Raw genomic sequence first — 21,980 nt, 5'->3', positions numbered from 1 at the left:
AAGGGACGGGAAGCAAAAGGAAGGAGGAGACCTCATCTGCCTCACTCACGAACTGCCACAGCTACAAAATATTCCTTTCCTCATCCCTGCTCCCTACACTCCTCCTGAAGGCTCTCAAGGCTGGAATTAAGATGGACACAGCATTCCTCCAGCACTGACCAAGGGAAAACTCTGACCTTTTCAGATATACAGTGCAGTCCATATTCCCCAGCATCCCGTTTCGTTTTGCATCTGATCCAGTATGCTCAGTTCCAGCTGTTTTCCCTCAAGTATCAAACATTACAGAGACAAAAAAAAATTCCCCTCTCTCCAGCAGCAGTGACACAACAAGCTGAAACAATCCATTCCTTGTGAACGAGAAGACGACTTCGATTTTCGAGCCAGATCCAACGTTCAATGTGCTACTTCCTCTGTTTTAATCAGTTCAGAATGTGGAAGGCGGCAGGGGGAAGGGAAGGGGAGAGGAGAGGAGGCCGGCAGGGCTCTCCAGCTCGGCCAGGACAGCCTTGGCACCACGCGCTGCTGCACATTCCTGCGCGCAGTGCGGGCTCCAGCTGGAGCGCGGTATGGATCGTATACCTTACTTTGTTTTCACCCGCGGTCCCTGCCAATTCGCCGCATTCCTAATGGTCGGCTCTAAAAAACCCTCAAGCAACTTCCTGTCGGCACAGCTATCCGGGTTTCCACAGCGCGCTCATCCTTCTTTCTCTTTCTCCTTAATAAAACTTTTAAAAAAAGAAAAATCCCCAACAAACGCAAGCCAAAAAAAAAAAAAAAAAAAAGCCATCCTCTCCTCTTCCCCAGCAAAAATGCTGTCTGTTTATCCGGAGGCTGAATAAAAGACAGGCCAAATATAAAAAAGCTTTCTGCTCTTCTAATACACTTAAGTATCAGGATGTGGTAATAACGGTAGATGCCATGGGGCAGGACACCAATTAGCAGTTGCATGGGTACACTTTCAAAGGCACAAACAGTGCCTGAAGGAGCTGGGGCAGCTCTGAAAGCCTACCTCGCAGGCACACACCTCACAAGGCTAGCAGAACCACAACAGAGCAAACTTCAGCCACTTTCTGCAAGGGCACTGTCAATTACCGATTTCCCACAAACTTCGTGTTACTCCAAAACAAGAAGGAATACCAAATGGATCACATATGGCACTAGGAATTGCCATTCTGCCATCTGAGAGCCACAGGAATGTGTTTATTATGGGTACAGGCTGGCTACGTAATTAACAATCTTTCTTCGGGAAAAACAGGGCTGGAAAGAGGAGTACCAGACTTGTTTATATCAAGATAAATTAAGCAGCGGGATGAGCATTAATTCAGAGATTATGGCTGGGACAACTTAGTGACATGTCAAACAACAAGACAGACATATTTAGATAAGATGACGAATGGATTATTGACCGTAATCAAGAAGTTCAGTCAAGACTTCTTAGACCATTAAGTGCACCCTGGCAAGCAACCATCATGCATGCTCTGCACTTGAGATATGTTTATTTTAAATGCAATTACTCTAAGTCATTGCTTTCCTTCATTACTTTTTGTACACCCATGGTTTGCAAGACTACTGTTTGTAAAACTGTGAGCTCTGTAAGACTTAGAGAACGGCTCATACCTGGTCCTCCTAGGTAGGTAAGACAACTAGTCTTACTTTTGCACCACTGGTATCCAGTAAAGAACTGTCCCCTCAGGGTTATGAAGACTCAACAATTACAACAAAAGCTTTTACAATGTCTGACATTCGCATTCACAACTACCACTGTGAAAGCGAACGCCAAAATAGCCTCAGCGCAAGGTACTGACATCAAACCTGAGTGGGTGGTACAGGGGGTCCCCACCACACTTCAAAAAAAATAAAGCCCCATCGTAACCAAGTGCCAGCTGGTTTTCCCCACCAATTCAGGACTGCCGGCACCCTTTGAGCCGGGGTCCTCCGCACGCAGCGACAGACCCTTCCTAGTGCTGGTGCTTGGCCGAGAGAGGCGAGAACAGTTTGTGCTTAAGAACAGGAGCCACCAGATAATGGGTTGACCAAAACCAAAGTCAGTCTCTCTCCAGCAGCCTATTTCCTATCATATCGGGTAGGCACGTGGCACAGATAATCTTCTGTAAAGGAAAAGGATGGCTAATGAGTTTATGCAAGAAGGCCTAAAAACGTCAGTGACTACGCCAGTGGTGCCGCTCAGGAAACTTTATTGTCAAATAATGCTGATTCCTTGAAAATGAAACTGTTTTGAAAAAGGGTTACTTTTCATTCGCTTCCTGTTTTTGAAACAATTTTTTTAAAAAAGGCATTGAAATTATCAAAAGTTTCCATTTTGGCACATGGGAAACAGAGCTTAATTTTCCAGCTCAAGCAATGCTCTCTTTTACAGCTAATATTAAACAGAAAACAGAAATGTAAAGCATTCAGGCTGTAAGCGACATATTTGGAAATCACTGAACTTCGACGCTTTGACTTCCCCGACCCACTCTACCCTCCCCGCTTCCACGGTGACCGAATTGTTTTTTTTGGTGGCTGTCCCTGACTTCAGATGGGAAAATCACCCCAATCTCCCCAACGCGTGGCGGGCAGGGCAAATGGCTTCCTGGACAGCTCTAGCGGCCAGGCCTTGGCACGGGGCTTCAGCATGGCCGGCTGCCAGCCCCCCTCTCGCCCTCTCCCCCCTCCATGAGCGTTTCAGTGTCCTGCAGCACCGCGAAAGGGTAGAAATAGCCTGTTAAAGAGGGAACGATGTGCCTGCAAGAGGCTAGGCCGGAGGCTCCCCGGCACGGGAGAAGGCCATGCTGCACCCCCCTCCGCCAACGCCTCCTGGCCCCCAGCTCCTGGCCGTCCCTTAGGCCGAGCCTCAGCATCATTAATGCGCTGGTAGAACAGCTGGGGCCCCTCCATCTCCCCGTCCCCCCGCACGCCACCGGAGCAGGCCTCTCCCCGCACTCCAAGGGGAAAACAAACGGATTTGCAGTACTGTAAATAGGAACAACTTAACTTCCATCTCCTCCGCTCCAAATTTTTCCATCCGAAAGCCCATATGGCTCAACTTTTAATTATTTTGGCTAATGCTGTATGTAGTAATTCTGTGGTGAATGCTTAAGTGTTTCATTTCTGGTTTCCAGGGCAACATTACATCAGATTGCAGACAGCTGGCTCCACAGCCTTAAACCATAACAAATTGGCCAAGCCGATGCACAAAAATCGCGCTTGCTTTAAAGAGAGAGCGCAGGGCTCGGCCGGGCTGCCGGGGAGCCAGTGAAGCCTGCGGGGCCCCCTTGGCGGGGCTGGCCGGGCGGAGCCGCCTTTCCCCGCACCGCTTGGAGCAAGTGCATCCCCGACACATCTGCAATGCTCTCACGGCGCGGAAACCCGCCAGCTTGGAGAGCTCGGCTGCGCAAACGCGTGAAGGACTACAGGGAAACAGGGACTAAATTAACAGCATCTGGAAATACCAAGGACTGCATGCAGAGGACTGCAGCCACCACGTACCACATGGCTAGAAAACTATGGAGAGGCCAAGGCCCATCCCCACCACCCAGCTCTTTGCTGCTAACAAACGTGGCCACAAACCTATGAAGATGCTATCAAATCCGGGAGAGATCAATTCCCTCTGCCACCGCTAGCATCTCCTCTGCTTGGAATACTTTTCCTAGTCGCACACCTCTAAAGGCCATGCTTTGCATCATCTCGTACGTAAGATCAAAGCAAGAAGCCTTACGTTCAGGAACAAATAGGAAATTAGCACGTGTACTTTGATATTCAAGGAGCTCTCTATAGTTCTGCTTCCAGCGCCCTCTTTGCTTTCTCTCCCACTTTTCTCACGCAGGCTCTTTGCTGCTGCCTGCTCTGGAGGCAAGGCACACGCCTTGCTCTGCCGCTCTCTAACACCCAGCCCATTTCACATGCCATAGAAACAACAGTCCTAACCTCTCCCTTTGAATTAGTGCTTCACACACGCACAGACACACACAGAGAAAACTAACATTTATTAGGGTACTTGGAATTAATTGGCAAAATGTAAACCAGAAGTAAGTAGCTAGCTTTCGGCAGGACTGTGTTTGGAAACACTTCAGGGTTGTAGCAGCAGCCCTTAAAAAACACAAGATAAAAACACTTTGTTAAAAAACAAAGTCTGATAGCCAGGTCCTAATAAAAACGTTTAAGAAACGCTAAGACAATATCCAGTTAAAGCCATCATAACTGATTAATCTGTTTTAGCTCCATAAACAAAAACATACGTGACTTTTACATGAGCTGTGTGAAGCCATTTAAAGAGATGTTAAAATTTTACAATTCGCTTTATGCCCAGTAATAGTTCAGACCCAAACGGAAATCTCTAGGAAACCTCCCATCTAAGAAACCAGGAAATCTCTTAATATCTGATTAAGCCCAAGCTGCAATTATTTTTGGTTATCAGACAATTCTTGTTCAGCAAAGCGGGGCAAAAATACACATTCAGACTCATGGGCATATCACATCACATCCCCCAGCCCTGGCTAGCTCACTTCAGAACTGCAAGCTCTATAGTAAATGCAAAGAGATTTTGCTGTTCCCTTTAGGCGACGTGGCTACACGTGTCCTTTCTTTTTTCTCTCTAACAAGCTTTACATCCGCCAAAAACCCCAACCATTCTAGCTTTTTAAAAAGTTTTATTAAAGATGCCTGGATAAAGTCAGAGACAGGAAAATAGAACAGAAAAGAACTTAAAAGCCCAAGGAAAGGACAAGGAGAACTGAGAAAAGCTATGCATGCTGTGCTGTGCCTAAGGATAACCACAAAAGCCTTTTCTCTTTCTCCCTCTCTGAAACAGGAGGCACATCCTCTCCACATCACGCTACATGCTCAGTGACTTACCAGCTTCGGCATTTATAGGCCTGAAGCTCAGTTTCGAGTAATTCCCCCTGAGTCCTCAACTGCTGTCAGCTTCGTAACCCTAAAATTTAGGATCAGACCCTTCTTCTTAAGTATTGTATTCGCTCCGAATCCTGCGCACAAAATGCCTCTTCTCTGGAGTTACATTATCAGACACCAGACTGGCTCCGATTCCAGTGCTGAATATGTAAAGAAGAAAAAAGCGTGATGCTGGACTCAATTAGCTGTTTTCTGCTCACTGATTGATTCCCCCAGTTACTCGCTAGCTGCATAACTTGCAAGAAAGGCATAAGTCATCAGCTCTAAGCAAATCTTCTATTCACCACAAGGAAAAAAGGGAGTGTTGTACATGGCAAACAATCCCTGTTTTCACTGACGAAGGCTTGCTGACCTCTTGCTGGCCTCCAGTTCCTTAATTACTGTCTATGGAATTTCAGTGAAAGAAAAAAATACAGAGAATCTCTGCAAAGCCAGGACGAAGACTGACCCTCAAACACGACCGCCAGAGTGGAGGCTGTGCCTATAGGAAATATAACTTAAGCCCTTTACCAGGCTCTTTTTATTTTCACTTTTTAATTCTTTTGACAAAAAGCCCCCCCTGAGAATTTCCCTTTATAAAGAGCTAATTTGACAGAAAAATAAACATTGCTTAAATGTTTTTTAAATTAGTGAACTTAGATACTTTTTTCTTCTTCTTTTCCCTTGGTTTCAGTGCTATAAAAAAGAACATCAATAAGAACTGGAAAGGCAAATGATCTTTAATTCAGAAATCTCAGACTGGTCTAGAATTAGCCACATTGTGCCTTTACGAAGCATTGTAGCGTGACTTCCAACTTCTCCTGCGAGGCTGGGCTCAGACCTCTCTGACCACTCTGAGATGCTCAAGTAAATTGGCACTCCTCTTATAGTCAACCATTCCTAATCCCAAACCTTGGGACAAATCCAGAATTTGGACAATTCTTCTCAGAGCACAAGAAAACAAGGAGCAAAACCTCTACTAATTAGGAGCACTGCTATCCAGTGGTGGAAAGCAGTAGCAAAGGCATACCACAACAGCACCCTCTTTAAGCCAAGAAAAGATTCCCCTTACTCAGGACCATACCATCAATGGCCAGTTAATCGGGATTCTCTGCAGATCAATCACACAGTGAAATCACAGCGGGACTAAACATCTACTTCCTTTGATGACTGGCTTATTTTAATGAGCCACCTAGCCAAATACCCTTTTTCAATTTCTCCATCTTTGTACTAGTGACCGTACACAGCTTATATACTCCCTAGTGGTCATGTAAACTAGATTTCCTGGTGTGTTGTAGCTGGGTTCTTACCCTTGAATTACTTCAGCCCCAAAACTCTGATGTAAATCCCTATGGAAAACTCTAAGCTTCAGATAAAAACCAGCTAGTGTTCTCCAATTTCAATAACATACCAGCCCACATCAAGTGAAACATGACAGCGACTTCCTTGAAATGTATCCCAGATTCCCTTAAAAGTTCATGGCCATGAGTGAAACTGATCTAAGTTTGGGGCTTTGCAACTTAAGTTTTGAAGGTTTTGGGTTTCACTAAGAAAGTTTCGCAAACCTCTAACCCTTGCAGAGGCTGTTTATAGAAAACTGTGTGAAGCTCAGACGTGATAATCTGCATCATATCCTGAGGTTACAAATAAAGGCCTCCAAAATTTTTAAGAAAATTAAGAGCGGTCATAAATGTTTTTGCCACTTCACATAATTGACTGCAAAAGTATGAATTACAAAGGCCGTGTAAGTCTAAAATGTGCAGTGGTAGTGTCAGCCCCCCCAGGTAAGCTGAAGGAAAGAGCAATCCCACGTCTGGATTTGAGCTGTGATTACTTACAAGGCAATCAAAGGAGCATCCAACAGCTACTTTGGTGAAAGATATTACACATTAGCTGGTGACGACACTGCTCACTGAAATTAGTGGGAAATATTTGTCGTAAGTAACGAGAGCACAAAAATTTCATTCTCCCAGGAGGTCTGTCTTGATACTAGAATAGCTGCTTAGGCAAATTCCTAGATGTTAACTGTTTCCAGGTTTTAGTTAAATAATTTTGAGAAGCACATTGCCGACGTTTGCATCTGCAAGCCAGACTCATTTCCTCATGGCAAAGTGTTTCTCTCACTGATTAGCATAATTAATTTTAATGACATTACAACTGTACTCATGTACCACTTGTCATAGGTATATGTGGCAGAATGAAGCTCTGCACTACATTATTTCTTATCTGTTACAATACCGCATTCCTTCCCAATTCTCCTGCAGACTCCTCTACGCATGGAAACGAGATTCTCTAACAAGGTGCTCTCAATTGCATTTTGTGTTTTGGCAAGGCTAAGAGGGCCTGGGGAGAATCCCTGTTCTTGGTGTAGGCTGTACTATTAATGAATGGAGTACACCACTGGCGCTGGAAACCAACCTCCCCACATTTCGGAAAACCAAGGGTGGAACATGAAATACAGTGAAACTCATATCAGAGAAAAAGAAAAAAGAAGAGAATGAGAGTCCTTTAGTGAAGGGTGTAGTAATTTAAATTACATTCTTATAGTATTTTCAAACAATCAAACTATTAATGTTACTGTCCTAAGTGCAAGGAAGGAAACACCAGTGGCAGGGAGGGGGGTCAAGTGGTAACCGACAGGAGCGCAATTAAAATTTTCTATTGTACCACAAGTAAAGATTATTCAGCCTGGGTCTGCCAAATAGGGCAGTGAAACACACGGCTTCTGAGATTCCTAATTCTTGAACTGAGCAAGGCTTTGTTCCAATTTAATAGGCTCAGTCTCGGAAAAGATGGGGGCAGGGAAACCACATTATGGATTACAGCATCTCCTGCTGGCTGATGCATGCAGGAAGAATAGGAAAAAGCTGTTACCACCATCCCCCATCCTCTAGGTAATAAGCAGAGAAATTAGGCAGCTGCCCAAGGGCAAAAAGGTATAAAAAAGCCAAGTAATGTGTTAGAATAAGTATTAAATTAATTTGCCTTCCCACCTCCCACCCTCCCCAAATATGTGGCCAAACATTTTGCAGTAAAGTAAGTCAATTGGGCTTGTCTGAATGTAGTCAAAACAGAAGTGGTTATGAGTACGCTTAATTACAGTCACTGCCTGCGCGTTACTGTAAGCTCTTTTCTCTGAGTCATGATAGCTGAAAGATTTTACTGAGAGACCTTACGACAGACTAATTACATCCAGTCTTCACATCCACAGGAGCAACTCCTACTGGCAGTGAGCAGGAGGTTTACTTGGGCTACTAATACTGCCAACTGCTCAGTACAATCCTGTGGCGACAATGTTTAGTCCCACCAGGGACACATGCCTAGCCAAGCTGTATCGATGACATCATCTTGCATGGTAAATAATACTTAAAGAAGTGATATAGTTTTATTCCTAAATAAACGCGTTTCTCCTACAAATTCTAAAGCATTCTGGAACATTTCAGACCAAACAGGTAAAAAACTCCTTACAGTGTTCTACAAAACTGAATATAAACACATCGATGGTCTCTCGCTCTGCTATCATCACTCCACAGCCCTGACTTTACTTAAAACTTTGTGTTGTGTCCTGGGAACTGTAATGATGATTTGTGTTTCTCTCATGAAGGTTTTTGTATTACCATACCCATGGGAAACCCTGCTCTTATGGATGGAGAGGGAGGGGGGAAAGATCATAACAAAATATGCTGTAATTCTTTTGCTACTAGCTTTTACCGAGAGGTGCTGGACACCGTCCCTGAGATCAGTGGAAAAGGAGGGCAGACAGCACCTCCCAGGACAGGTCCCTGGGGCAGGCACATAGCATGGGAATTTAGCACTATCATTTTGAAGCCATGTCTTATTATTGGCTCTTTCTTCATCATAACTGTTACTAAGCACTGACAGTACTATGGAAATTTGAACAGTAATAATAAATATACTGTCCAAAACAATGAGGCATATCGGTGCCTTTCAGGAAATCTTAACAGAAATTGGGTCACTGGACTCTTGGGAGCAAAGATGAAAGCTCTGCATTCATTCATAGCCATGCTCAGCATCAGCTCCCCTCCATTACTTCAAAGAGCATGCAGGGTCTGGAGGCGGCAACAAGCTCTCCAAGAAGAACTGAAACGTAGAAACATCCTCTTCCACCCTTTAGCCTTTCATGGAAAAAAAAAAAACCTTACAAAAACTGTTAAGTCCTGTGATAACAGCAAAAACGAGGCTAACATAGTGCATAGCTTTCAAAATGCTCAAAGTATCCATGTTGCTTCAGTTTAAACACTAATGTTTAAATTAAAAAACACTCATCATATCCTAGTCTCCATTGATATCCAACGTTGGTTCCCAATATGCATCGCCTGTGAGTTTAGTTCTAACAAGTTAAACTGATTATACCAAAACAAGGGCTTTTTCTTGTTTACCGTAAGACTCCTGTAGTATGAGCAATAATAATGTCAACAAATGGTTAAAGATTTTAAGAATCCATCAGTAATATGAATAAAAATCAATTTTAAAATTACTGTATTTAGAAAGCATCCACAATCTGAATCACTGAAATACAGTATAACCCTGAACAATGTGGATTTGCTGTAGTTGCACTTAGATTTACTCTTGAGGTAAACGGTGCTACAGAAGTTATACTGTAATTATTTCTTTTCTTCCTACTCTTCACACTTACCAAACAACACGGTAATGACTGTCGTGAGCCAGAGAGAATTCTATCAGACTTCGTCTTTTGTCGGAGTCAGCTTTGTACCATAGGTAATACAATCCTGATTCAACAGCTTCAGCATCTCTCGGATTGAAATGAATACAACCCAAAGTCCATTCTCGATTGTTGTTCTGCCTTTGACAATGGCAGCAGACACAAACCAAATACCGCACACCCTTTCAACTTTTAGCCCCATTCAATGATTTGGTAAATGAAAACGTCCTCAGGGAATAATATGAAGAACAGGAACAACAAAGGTTATCTCACTCCAGCTAGATCTGTCGCTGTGCGGACTCAATTTGCTGCCGCCTGTTACGAAGCGGATTGATAGAAGACTGAAAAGAGCGGTAATGCAAGGGGGAGTTTTCCCCAGCGTCAGCCTCACGGCAGATGCAGATGTGCACGGCACACCTCCAGGTCTGCACAGCTGCCGCCGCTCTCCCCAGCGAAAACAAATGGGGTGCCAGTTTCCTACTGGTAACAGCGCCATGCTGACAGGCCTGGGTAAAGAGTGTTGGGAGGGCAGGAAGCACCGCGGGCTTCCTGCCACCCACCCGCGGGCCATACTGTTGGAGGGAGACGCTGGTTTTGTTCTCCCCACTCATAAATTTTATGGCCTCTCTCCTGAGGCTGCTAAGGCCACACGTGGCAGGTGGGGAGGTCTCGGGGGAGCACGGCACAGCTCACTGCGGCACCCTTCAAACGAAGGCTGGCTACGCTACCTGGAAGCTCGCGTTAATGAACTCTGGATGGCTGACCATTATCCGCTGATCAAAACCAAAACACAGAAGCCTGACGAGACCAACAAAACCGTTCAGTCCAGGGATAATTACAATTTCATTTAACTTGCATCTACAGAAGCTGTCAGCAAAGTTAATTAGTGGTTTGTTTGAGTGGCAGCACGTGTATGATACACACTTCTGTCACAACCTCCCTCCTGCTTCTCTCCTTTCCCCCACCCCCACATCAAACACAGCGATGGGTACCAATTAATAGTCTTTCAGCAGAGGGCACAGGAGAGGATTTGTACTGGTTTCTCCTAATGCTGGTCCTCCAAGCTGGGCTGGAGCCGTACCAGTGGGGCTCTGGGGACGAAGCAGCCCTGTTTTAGATGAACTGAGAATTTCAGCCCCCAAAAGTTATCAAACAGGCTTCTATCTTTAAGAAGCATAAAAGGCACCTCAGTATAAAGGAAGAATGGGATACAATTTTGAATCCTCTCTTTCCTTGACTTTCTGACTCCTGAGGACAAACAGGCCCTTATCTAAAATCCAGAAAGTGATCCATTTGTAATCTGCACCTGCTTTACATCCCAACACTTGGCACAAGGCAATGAAAGCTTGTCCAGAGTTACTGTGAGCAGCCTTCATTCCAACAGAGACAAAACATAAATATTCAGAAATAAATTTATAAAAAATGGTGAGGCGTTTTAGACTGTTGATACATCTGACTAAAAAGAAAAACAGTTTCAACTGCATTCCCACATTAGCAAATAAATAACAGGCATACTTTGTTGTGAAACAAAGGGACCACAGTAGTGAGACTGAAAGCTACAAACTGCTCTCAAGTGGCAGAGAACCAAGTCACCTACTGGCTTGGCAAGGCCTTTGTTTGTTTGTTTGTTTCTTAAGAGCAAACAAACAAGACATACGATTAATGGCACAGCAATGACACCGGGCTGCCTCCCTTCGGGTGCTGAGATGATGACCCTTCAACCCTTTGTGATTCATCTTTAGGGTTTAGTTTTGTAAGGGTATGAAGTGCAAGTTTCCATTTCCTGGTACAGTAATTTAAAAGAGGAGGAGCTGGGAAAAAGAATCCTTAAATCAGTCTTTAAAATGAGTTTAGGATCAAACCAGTGATGTTAGTCATAAACATATGATAGTTATACAAGCTAATAAAAAAAAAAGTGGTCTTTTTTTTTTCCTAAAAAGGAAAACAACAACAACAACAAATTATATTTGCCCTCTAGATGTTATTTTGTAGGTGGCTGTTCTTATGTTGTGGGCAGAGCAATACTTGAAAGTATTGAGTACTTAAAACCTTAGAACACTCTAGACATTCTGCCTTCATTTTTAGATTCTGCAAATGCTTAGATTCTACCTTTTTTTTTTTTCTTCCTGAAATATAGTCATTGGGCAAAGCTAGACCAAGACTCGCCACAGAAAACTAGTGACCCATCCTCCCAAGTCCTCCTAACTACTAGCAGGTGTCTCTGCCTGGGAAGATAAAACGTGAAGGGGAAAAAAGCCATTATACTAGTGTCTTGGCATCTCTTAAATCCCCAAGGTTACCAAACAAATGTATAACAAGTAAAATAAAAAAATATTGTTTTCCTAAATGCCCTCAATCTGCAATTATCCTGCAATTTGATTTTATCATTTGTGTGTATAAAATGTTTACAAAATGATCAAGTATGATCACAATGTTCCATTAAAAACTGCCTAGTAACAATTTGGCCATGAGACTGAAAATAAAGAAATCAGAAAAAATGCCAACAGAACCAGAAGAGCCATTGCCCAAGGAGTTTTAATTCAACCCAGAAACTTCAATTTCAGTGACTCATATTTTCAATTACTTTCTGAGGTTAGAAGGCAGTGGGCTATCTAACAAAATGTTTTTAATAGATGGAAAAACATCTTTGCTTCATGGTCTCTATAAAATGAGTGGGTAGTTTGAAGTTGAGACTCCAAATTCGCAAAGTACAAATCACACAAATGGCACTGAAAGTCAAACCATTTGGCAAAGAAAGGGCTTGAAAACAGAATCATCTTTGCACCTCTCAAAAGCTGGTCATTTTGAATTAACAGAGATGTCCTTTGGCAAAACAGTCCGGGTGAACACACGCCCTATCTTTAGACATATCTGATACTTTGCACTGTTTATTTTTCCCTCTTGCATGTCAATTATAGCCCAAAGTTTTTCACCCCACTTAACCCTAGTTTCTTTCTTGTCCACAAAAAAGGAAGCCAAGCTGACTTTTGTTCTAACATAAAGTTTCATTTCTGCAGATGATCTGATTTTCCCTCGAAGGCAAACAGTTTCACAGCTTCTGTTAAATGTAACCAGGATAAAAATTAGGAGCAAGGGCAAAAATCTTGAGAGGTATCTACAACGATGGAATAGAGATCCCCCATCAAAGTTAGCAGAAGGTGGTTCAAAACCTATCGGAGCAGCGGAGAGAGGCAACTGAGCTCTTGACTCAAAGTGCAAAGTTGGCTTAGGAAAGTAATTTTAGAGAAAAGGTGCCAAGTCTTTCTGTTAGGGAGCAAATACCGTCATGTTCAGTCCTCAGAGGTATACACAGCTTTCAGTAACTTCAACACAAGCGTAAACCACTATATCAGAAGATTTAAGAGAGAAACTCAGTATCCTTCTGAGATTTGACCACAGTAAATGAGAGTTTTGAGGCTTTTATGCTATAGGTACCTTAGCCAAAGGCCTTAAGAAGGGAAAGTTCAGGCCATAAATACTAATGAGGAAAACATCAAGACATCTTTCAGCCAGCTAAACAATCAGTGCAGAAGAGTCAAGATCCTTCCTTCTCTATTCTTTGCACATTTCTGATACATCAGAGTGGAGTATAAGGCAACATCAGTCCCCCTCTGCTCCCATCTAACTGAAGATGGGCATTTTTTTTTAATAGAAACAAGAAACTCTTTCTCCACCACAAAATATTTTAAACATCTCATAAAATGATATAGCATTCCTCTTTTCATTTAGGGAGGAGAAGCTAACGTCTGCTGCAGTTAGCAGGAAATTCCATTGACAATAAAACAAATAAATCAATCAATGGTCTCAAAAGCCTATGAGATTCAATTATATGGGTTACAAAGAGCTTGGATTTGACAGCCGAATGTGTTCTTCTCTAAGATTTATCTGCGAACTTTCAATTAGAGAAATGAAGTGGAATAAACTACTCAGTGAAAATGAAGATATTTGGAAGGAAAAAATAATTAATTCAGCATGGCATAACACAAGGACTATCTGGTGCCCATAAAAACAACAGAAGCTACAGAGCTCAGAAGTAAAAACGAGGGAGGAAAGCTGCCTGACTGCTTACGGGTCTGGCAAAAGCTGCAAACTCTCTCGGCTGAGAGTTAGCAAATGCAGAGATAGAACTGTGTGAAAGCAGCAGGCAGCTAGGACCTAGCCAGACCCTCAGCTAGGATGCATCAACAAGGACTATGAAGGCCTGAGAAACTCTACTGATTCACAGTAACTGAGAAGTAAAGTGAAAACAGTTCCCTCTAAACAACCTAAAAAACCTTTTCTGTGCATTTTGGAACACAGGCATTTTTGCCTGGGATCACTTGTGTTTCAAAAGCTCAGTGACAAAGGCTCAGATTAAAAAAAAAAAAAAAGAGAGAGATTATACAATAAGACTGTTAAAGTCTACAACAACAGACCTTGAAGATTTAAAATCCACGTTAAAGATTTTCTACAGACAGAACATAGCATCACAAGGTCAAATGATACATTTGCTGTTAAGGAAATCACCAGGTAAATCAGGATATCTCTGTACTGCAATAAAAGACTTTAAATATTAAATGATACTGGGGAGCTATATCAGAATGACAGATACTTACATTACAATTGGAAGACCCTTCAAATGTTGAGTAAGAACCATCAGGCCATTCTGTAGCATCTACAGTGCTTGATTGCCTGTGCTGGGCTTCATACTCTTTCAGCTGAAATTTGAAAAGACAGAGAATATCTTCCAGTGAGAAGCAGCTACCAATCTTCATTAAAATACCAAGAGTTAATGTTCTTTCAGGTTTTTTCCCCCCCATATCATTGTGGAACTCGGAAAACTGCAGAACTTTCGCACTGTATGTCTCACTTGTTCAAAATAGATTTATTTGCTTTAGAATCAGAAGTTTTAATCATGAGATTTTTTTTTAAAGGAAGTGATCTGTAAACACTGAATTTTGATTAATTGTCATTGGTAAAATATAAGATATACATCCCCAACTCAGAGGCACAGTTTCCACCAGACAGACTAAATCGCAATAGCCTGCCAATTTCCTTCATAAAGAAAATGATCTGCAGTAAAGACTAGGAACTATCTTTTATAATTTTAAAACTAAAGACCATCTTTCCCATTTTGCAATAAAAGGCTTAAGACATAAAACCAATCTACTGGAGTCAAACTGTTGAGAGCATCATCAAGAACTGATGATATTAAAAAAAAAAAAAAAAAAAGTTGCTGCTAGTAGCTCAGACCACTAGAGGGAAACAGTACAAGTACATATATTAACCATACAGACTAGGTACAACCCTCCCCCCAAAAGTTTTTAACAACAGAGAAGTAAAAGAATTCCCAATATTACCACCTGGTGATTTTTAAAATTTTGCATTTTTTTTCATGATACAATTCCCAGCAAAGCAGTGTTTTCTTCAGATAACATAACTTTCTATTCTAGGATAATCTATTTCAAGATGTAGTATGTCAGTATAGAAATTTTTCTGAGTGCCAGTTCACGATGTAAGTCATGTTTTCTGCACCTCTAATGGAGCCCATACAGAATACCCTGTGTTCCATCACAGTATTTTGCACAAGGGTACAAAATCAAAAGTGGTGTGGAAACTTTAACACTGACCTTTTTGCTCCTGAGCAATTAAAATCTCAGCCCTATTGCTGGACAGATACAACTCCTTACAATTATATTTCTTGTGGCTTATTAACATTCAGATTTTGTGAAGCAACATTTGTGACAGCCACTGTACTTATCAAAAAATAGATCCGTGTTGATTTTAATGTCAAATGCCAAAAACGGCTGAATATGTTTTCTTGAAGGCTATTAAAACAAAACACCACCTTTTTGGCTAAGAAACAAGCAGAAGAATTTTCAGCTTAAATGTTAGTATTTCTAAAAGTTTTAATTGCTGAAAATGGAAGCCTTCAATCAAACTGCCCTTCAGCCATTAGCAGCAGGAAAATAATAAGACATATGTGTTCTGAAACAAATAAGGCAAGCTCAGCAAAACCTGAAGCATTTCTTTTAGTACTTAAACCCATGAATGTGCATGACAAATAAGGACTAGTACAGGTGGGATTCATCTTCCTTACCTTTAGACAGCTGCAATGAAAATGTATACACTTGAGCTTTTCTCTGATTGGCACCCTTTATTGCCAATGGAGAGAAGCAAATGCTTTTAGGACTCTACTAATTTGCCATACCTTAAGACAACTATTTTTGGTTGAGCTAAATCTCACTTCTTCTCATAAACAAAGGAATTGCTATCTAATTTATGCTGCCTAGTGCAATGGGACAAACAGGCAAGCTTTCTCCCCTTCTCCTATGTTTTCTGAGCAAATGAAAACTCCAAATTGGTATATCCTACATCCTAAAACATGTTTTTCCGGGAAACTGAAGTGTGTACATATCATACCCTAGCAAGTGCTTCCTCAATGGTGATCATCTTCTCTTTGACCATCATCATCAGCTGGATCCGTTCCTCATCACTCATCGTGATCTCACTGGCCACGTACCCTACATCCTCTCCTGCAGGAAAAGGGCACAGAGGTAACAAGCATGTGTAAGAGGTCATGCACAGAGCGGGATATACTGAAACTGGATTTTACCCAGTGCTCTGAAATCTGGTTGCCGCGTGGATCTGGCTGGCTAGAAACAGACCTTCCCCAGAGCAGTCTCATAGTATGATTTCAAAGGACTGAATGATTTGGAAGTAACTGAGCAAGAAAAGGAAGTAAATTAGGCCTAGAAAACTAAGTCTACTCTGACACTGAAAGCAGGAGAGCATGACAAGGAGAAATAAAATGTGACTGTCGTCACACAGTTACTGACCCTGACAGACAAGAATCAAAAGAGAAAGTGCTAATGCCAGAAAAGTCCTGCACTCAGCCCTGAGGAATACCCTGAGAATGTAGCCCTGAGAACGCAGTCAGCTGCCAGAACGGATGGGAAGCCCTTCCAGGAACGGCGTGCTGGGCCCTCACAGCTTTCTGCTGCGGACTGGCCACATCCCCCGATCTATCTAATCAGCCACTGAGCTGGCACATGGTGCTGGATGTATCGGGCTCTCAACTCCAGGACCTCTCTTTTTGGTATGAGCTTGGTGTGTCAGAACGGACAGTTAGAACTCGCCTTGAGAGCCAGCAAGGACCCATGCTTAACTGAGAGTGCAAACCTGCCCCTTTTTGACCTCGTAAGTGGGCTCCTGTCATCTTTCATAATCCATCTGAACACAGACATAGTGACGTAGGGAAGCATCTGTTTGCAACAGAAGGATCTAACAGATACACATGGGGAAACAGAAATTTTCTGTGTGAAGAGAAATACTTAAAGCAATGCACAGCTGCATCTTTTGGAGAAGAACTAGAGAAAGACACCTGACAGTTTAAATGGAATTGATCCTACATTAGCACTAGTCACCAGATGCACTTTTACTACTCCTTCTTGTAGAGTCTTCTCCTACAATGAGAGGCTGGATTCAAGCCTAAAGCAAACAGGTCAAAGTAACCAAGTGCCAAAGAAAGGAGAAACATCTTTCTAATTAAAACAGATCAGCATTTTTCTCATCAAGTCAGGATCAGAAAAAAAAGCATCTTGTTCATTTACAGATATTACTTATAAATATATATTAACCGCATCACTTTGTGCATGTGCATTCACTGACAGTCAGGACCGAACGTGTCCCAGCTGCATGCAGATGCAGTCTCACAGAATATGACTTGTCTTTTTGAGCTCTGTCACGATGAACCAAACCTGCGATACTTCCAGATCCACAGCCCCCCAGCTGCCACACGGTTGCAAATGAATTTTACTCCTTTGTGATGCTGGGCTTCTATTTTATATGGATAGGTTGTGTGTCCTTGAAGAAGATTTACCTTTTGAAGTCTGCCTCATTAGTCCTTTCTGGCTCTTTCGGAAATTCTGCCAAAAAAACTTGTTTTTCTTTTTCCAGTCTGCTTTCCCTAAAAGGAAAGTGGGGAGGGAGGATGAGGGGAAAGGGAAAAAGAATTTCAGAAAGAAACATCAGTTAGTAAACGCTAGAGAAGCTTTCAAGCATTAAGTTATATTTTCTGAGTCAAAAACAAGAATTAAAAAATCTGAAATTTCTGTTTTTCTTGATTTATTCTGCACTAGAACTATGCTGATGTAGCTATTTCAGGGAAATGCACGTTCTTTTATGATTGCCAGTGCTATAGCGGACTGAGATAAACCAGCAACTTACATATTTTGAATTATAAACAGAAAATATTTTACATTCATTTTGGTATCTGTTGACTTGTTAATGTCAAGTCTGGATGTGTTTTTGAAGTATTTTGTTGGTTTATTCTCGTTAACTGAACCACAATTATGCAGCCTAAGCCACAACTTAGATAAGTAATTTTCTAATATGCGTGTGCATATCGATACAGAAGAGAAATACTTTACATATATATATAAATGCACGCACATACACACAAACACACATGCATATCCTGCTACTTGGCATAAGAAATTTTGTGAGACCATCAGCTACATCTGACTCTTGCTCTCTGTATGGCTGGACTGTACAAGGCTGGGTCTCCATGTCCATTAATATCAGATCTGCATATGGCTTGATGATCCAGAAGTAAATAATTTGTTCTAAAAAAGAAGGGAATCTGGCTCAAGGTTAGGCACGTAACTGTGTTCCACTGGATTAACCAGGGCACATGCTGTAAAGTTTATGCCATCTGCAAAAGAACACACTGTGCCTGATCTGGCAGAAATGCTACTGATACAGAGCTACTTCATCCCTCTGCTTTTGAAAAACTCAAATGAACACAGCTTATACCGTGCCACTGAGTTTCAGCGTGTGACTACAGTATTTTGGATCTCATCACCCTAGAAGCCCTAGAGCTGGGTTTACTGACTCTCTGAAACACAGCTTAAGTTTAGATTGTGTGGAATGTCCCTAGAAAAAAATTAAAAAGAAAGAAACAAACCAACCTCCCAGTTTTCGTTTTCCTCTCCAATGAGCAAAATAAAATTTTTCCAAAATTGTATCAGCTCAGCTAATAAGTTAAGATAGCAATATGAACTAATTACGGTAAGTAAAAAAAAAAAAAAAAGACAAAGTGAAAGACAATGGAAAACAAATACATATTTAAGAATGCAAAATATTTCAGAAACAAAGGAAGAGACTCTGGCGTGACATGAACAAAAATAACAGAAACCCCAGTTATTCACTGGTGGTGGTAATTTTCAGAGTACAGACGGATAGGCTAACAGTGATCTAACATGCAGACATTTTAAATTCGATACAACAAGTCAAAAGATGCATATTTATCACATGACAATGCTGGATGGGCAGTCTCTCTGATCACTGAGACACCCAGCATCTAACTTTTAAAGCTGCTAAGACTCACCTCCCCAGGCCCCACACAACATGCTGCTGACTTCTGCCAGCATTGTGTTTACTCAGCTCTTCAACATCCCAGCACAAGCAAAACTCAAAACCAGTTTAAGAATTCCATAGGAGTATCAAATAAAATGAAATATACTGACCTACAGAGCCTTCTTCCAAACTTGATTTATGAATGGAGAGCCTAGGACAAAAAAGAGAAATGGACTTATTGATGTAGGCTTCTCACATTTCATAGGAGCTGTCTGATTACAGTAAATTACAGTTTCCAAACAATGTATCATGAGCTGTTTTCTCTTCCCTTTTCTTCCCAACACAGCAAGCTGGAAACAAAAACTGAACCCACTGGTCTGACCACAGTAACTGAGTTCTCCTCTTAAACGTGCCTTTTGTGACCAGCATAGAAAAATACGTACCAACAGAAACCTATGGTTAAGGCAAAGGAGTCTAGGGATCCCCCAGAAAAACACTTTTTCGCATACTTTCCCCCTTTCCATTTGTGTAAAACAGTATTTTGGCTGCCTTAGAAACTGTAGCAATGGGATGCTGTATTAGTTTAACTGTATAACAGTTTTCAGCCTATTTGGATTTTATCTGAAAATGCTTCATAAATATGCATTCATTAAACTTTCAGAAACCACTGTGTAGAAAAGAGAAGTAAAGATCCTTTTAAAGACAAGGTGAAGAAAGCCTGTCCCTATGAAGACCCTATGAAACGCAACCCCAGATGACTGGAGGTGACAGCTTCTTTCTCCTGAGTCCCTTCTGTGTGCTTTTCCACACCAGTGTATACTCCCCTCCTCAAAAGCTAGCTGGAGAGACTTATTTTAACAGAACATGGACTTTACAAACAAAACTAGTAAGTAAATCTTTCATTCTTGGTCTTTATGTTCATTGAACTAGTTTTCCATAATGGATTCCAACTCGGTGCCAATGGTTCATTGTGGGATCTCTGATGAGACATTGCCCCCCTTCATTGCCTTTTTTTCTGTTTGTATAAATGGAGCTAATAGAAATTACTAAATCTTGTGCAATTCTTTGAAGCCTTCCGATGGGAATCGCTATTTAACCAAGCTGCGCCAAGCCAGCGAAATGACTTCTGCCAGCTTCAATGGCTTTGCTGGAGGCTCCAAGTGCAAAGCATTACTGCAGTGTCTTTGCTGAGAGCTTGGCCCCATGACATGACAATGCCCCGTTGTGCGGTGACTGTACTGCAGCCATGCAGAACGGAAACATGCGTACCCCAGCATACCAAGAAGACCTCAAGCCAAATCGTTCTTTGAATGAGGCCATATAATAATACATGCATGCCATACTGTAGTTGCTATCCGCAGCGTTTGCACAGGCTCCTTGCGTTTTCTTAGACCCCCAGAAGAGGGCAATGAAGAGTTTTTGAATAATTCAGTAAACCACTGGAAGGAAAATTTTAGTTCAAGCCAGTTCAGGGTTTAGAAGATGTAAGCAATTACTGGCCAACGTTTTGTAAGCATGAAAAACATGCTCATCAACTTGCAAAGACATCATTAAAGGGGAAATGAGACAGTATGAAGTTTCAGTTTGATTTAGTAATTCATCGAGACAAGGAGAGTTTGGCACAGCGGAGCTCTGAAATGTAACCTCCTTCAACCTCAGACCGGTTAGAAATTTAATCCAGCACAAACTGCAAACCAATTGAAGCAACCAAATTTCAGATTTGTAGCGCACCAGGCAGAGGGAGACATTTAGTGTTTTCACTGCTGATAAAGTTTACCCTTGAAGGGTAAAAGTTAATGATGTAGGTGATAAGCCACCAAATGCTTAGTTTTTAAGAAGCCTGAATAACAAATGCAGGAGAAAAATACAAACCCCATACTTTCTGGGTGAAAACTCCAGAAAAGCCACTGTCAAAATGTAAAGACTTTCAAGAGGGCCAGGATTTCATCCAGACACTTAAAAGTATTTTTCTAAATAAAGGTAAATCAGGTAAAAAGTATGTGGACTTGTATATGGAGACAACCAAGTAAAAAGAAAGCCAAGTTCTGTTGGAACTGACAGAATTAATCCACTACGTGTTTTGCACCCGAGCACAGATCTCACCCCGTCAAGCAGTTATTCTATTTATCTTAAATTAATTTAGTACCCATGAAATGCACCAAATCACTGTCCTTCGAAAATGAAATCTGTTAATGATCAGAACTTTGCCTCACTAGTGAAATCAGCCTCCAAGTGGAGAGGCAGTCCCTTGTGCTCTTCAGCCTCCAAATCCATTTTAATCCTTCTCTTGCACAGTTGCCAACAACGACGCGAGTAAGTAGCAGGTGTAGCGGCAATGTTTGTGATATGGACATCTGTTCACTGGGAATTAGCCTGAGGCCACCAACTCGTTGCACACTGGCCTCCAAAGAAGGCGAAGAGCAGTAGGAGCAAACTTCTGACACGCCTGAGTTACACGGGTGAGGAGAAGAATAGGATCCACAGCAAGCAGACCACCTTCTCATTTATAACTGATTTAAGAACTATGCTGAGTTTCATCAGAGGATGCAAATTCCAATTATCGTTTCATGCATTCCCTAAAGAGGAAATCTTCCATGCCTGGGCTGACCTTGAAAATGCTAACAGCTGGTCTGAAGAGATGGAAATGCCAACAAAACCTACAACATAGAGCCTGATAAGGCACTTGCTTTTTAGTTCCACCAGACAACTCTGACGCCTAAAAATCCTTAGTGAAATCAATCAAGCGTTTTACTTCCTAGATGTCTGGTGAAAAATTCCAGAGTACCTCAGAGTCGCTGTATGTTTGATTTGCCAATTACACTCCCTTACTCTGTTAAATCTGCAGCTCCTCTGTGAACGTGCACTGAAAGTGATTTGTGTTCCTCCATTCATAGACTGATAACTTGCACTGAAAGTTAATGATGCAGCGACACTTGGCAGAAGTTTCAGCACTGCGTGTCTGAAAGGGAGCCAAATGCCATTACTCCACTGTGGAGGCCTTCATTTTTGTTGTGGTCTGATGTACAACTTCATTAGCAAGCCTTCACTTGAAATGTACTCTGTCACAGCA

At 41.9% G+C, this 21,980-nt stretch overlaps 1 protein-coding gene across 1 annotated transcript in view; it reads right to left on the bottom strand.

Annotated features, from left to right (window-relative positions):
* Positions 1-21,980, bottom strand: part of SASH1 (SAM and SH3 domain containing 1) — a 65,217-nt gene that overhangs the window by 33,542 nt on the left and 9,695 nt on the right. Inside the window, 4 exon segments of the mRNA XM_009324122.1 lie at positions 14,167-14,268; positions 15,974-16,086; positions 17,433-17,510; positions 19,081-19,121. Of these exon segments, the coding sequence (XP_009322397.1) occupies positions 14,167-14,268; positions 15,974-16,086; positions 17,433-17,451 (234 nt within the window). The 5' untranslated portion in view covers positions 17,452-17,510; positions 19,081-19,121.

Source organism: Pygoscelis adeliae, unplaced genomic scaffold (genome assembly GCF_000699105.1).
Source record: "Pygoscelis adeliae isolate BGI_AS28 unplaced genomic scaffold, ASM69910v1 Scaffold105, whole genome shotgun sequence".
Lineage (NCBI taxonomy): Eukaryota > Metazoa > Chordata > Aves > Sphenisciformes > Spheniscidae > Pygoscelis > Pygoscelis adeliae.
This window is presented reverse-complemented; position numbering and strand designations above follow the sequence as displayed.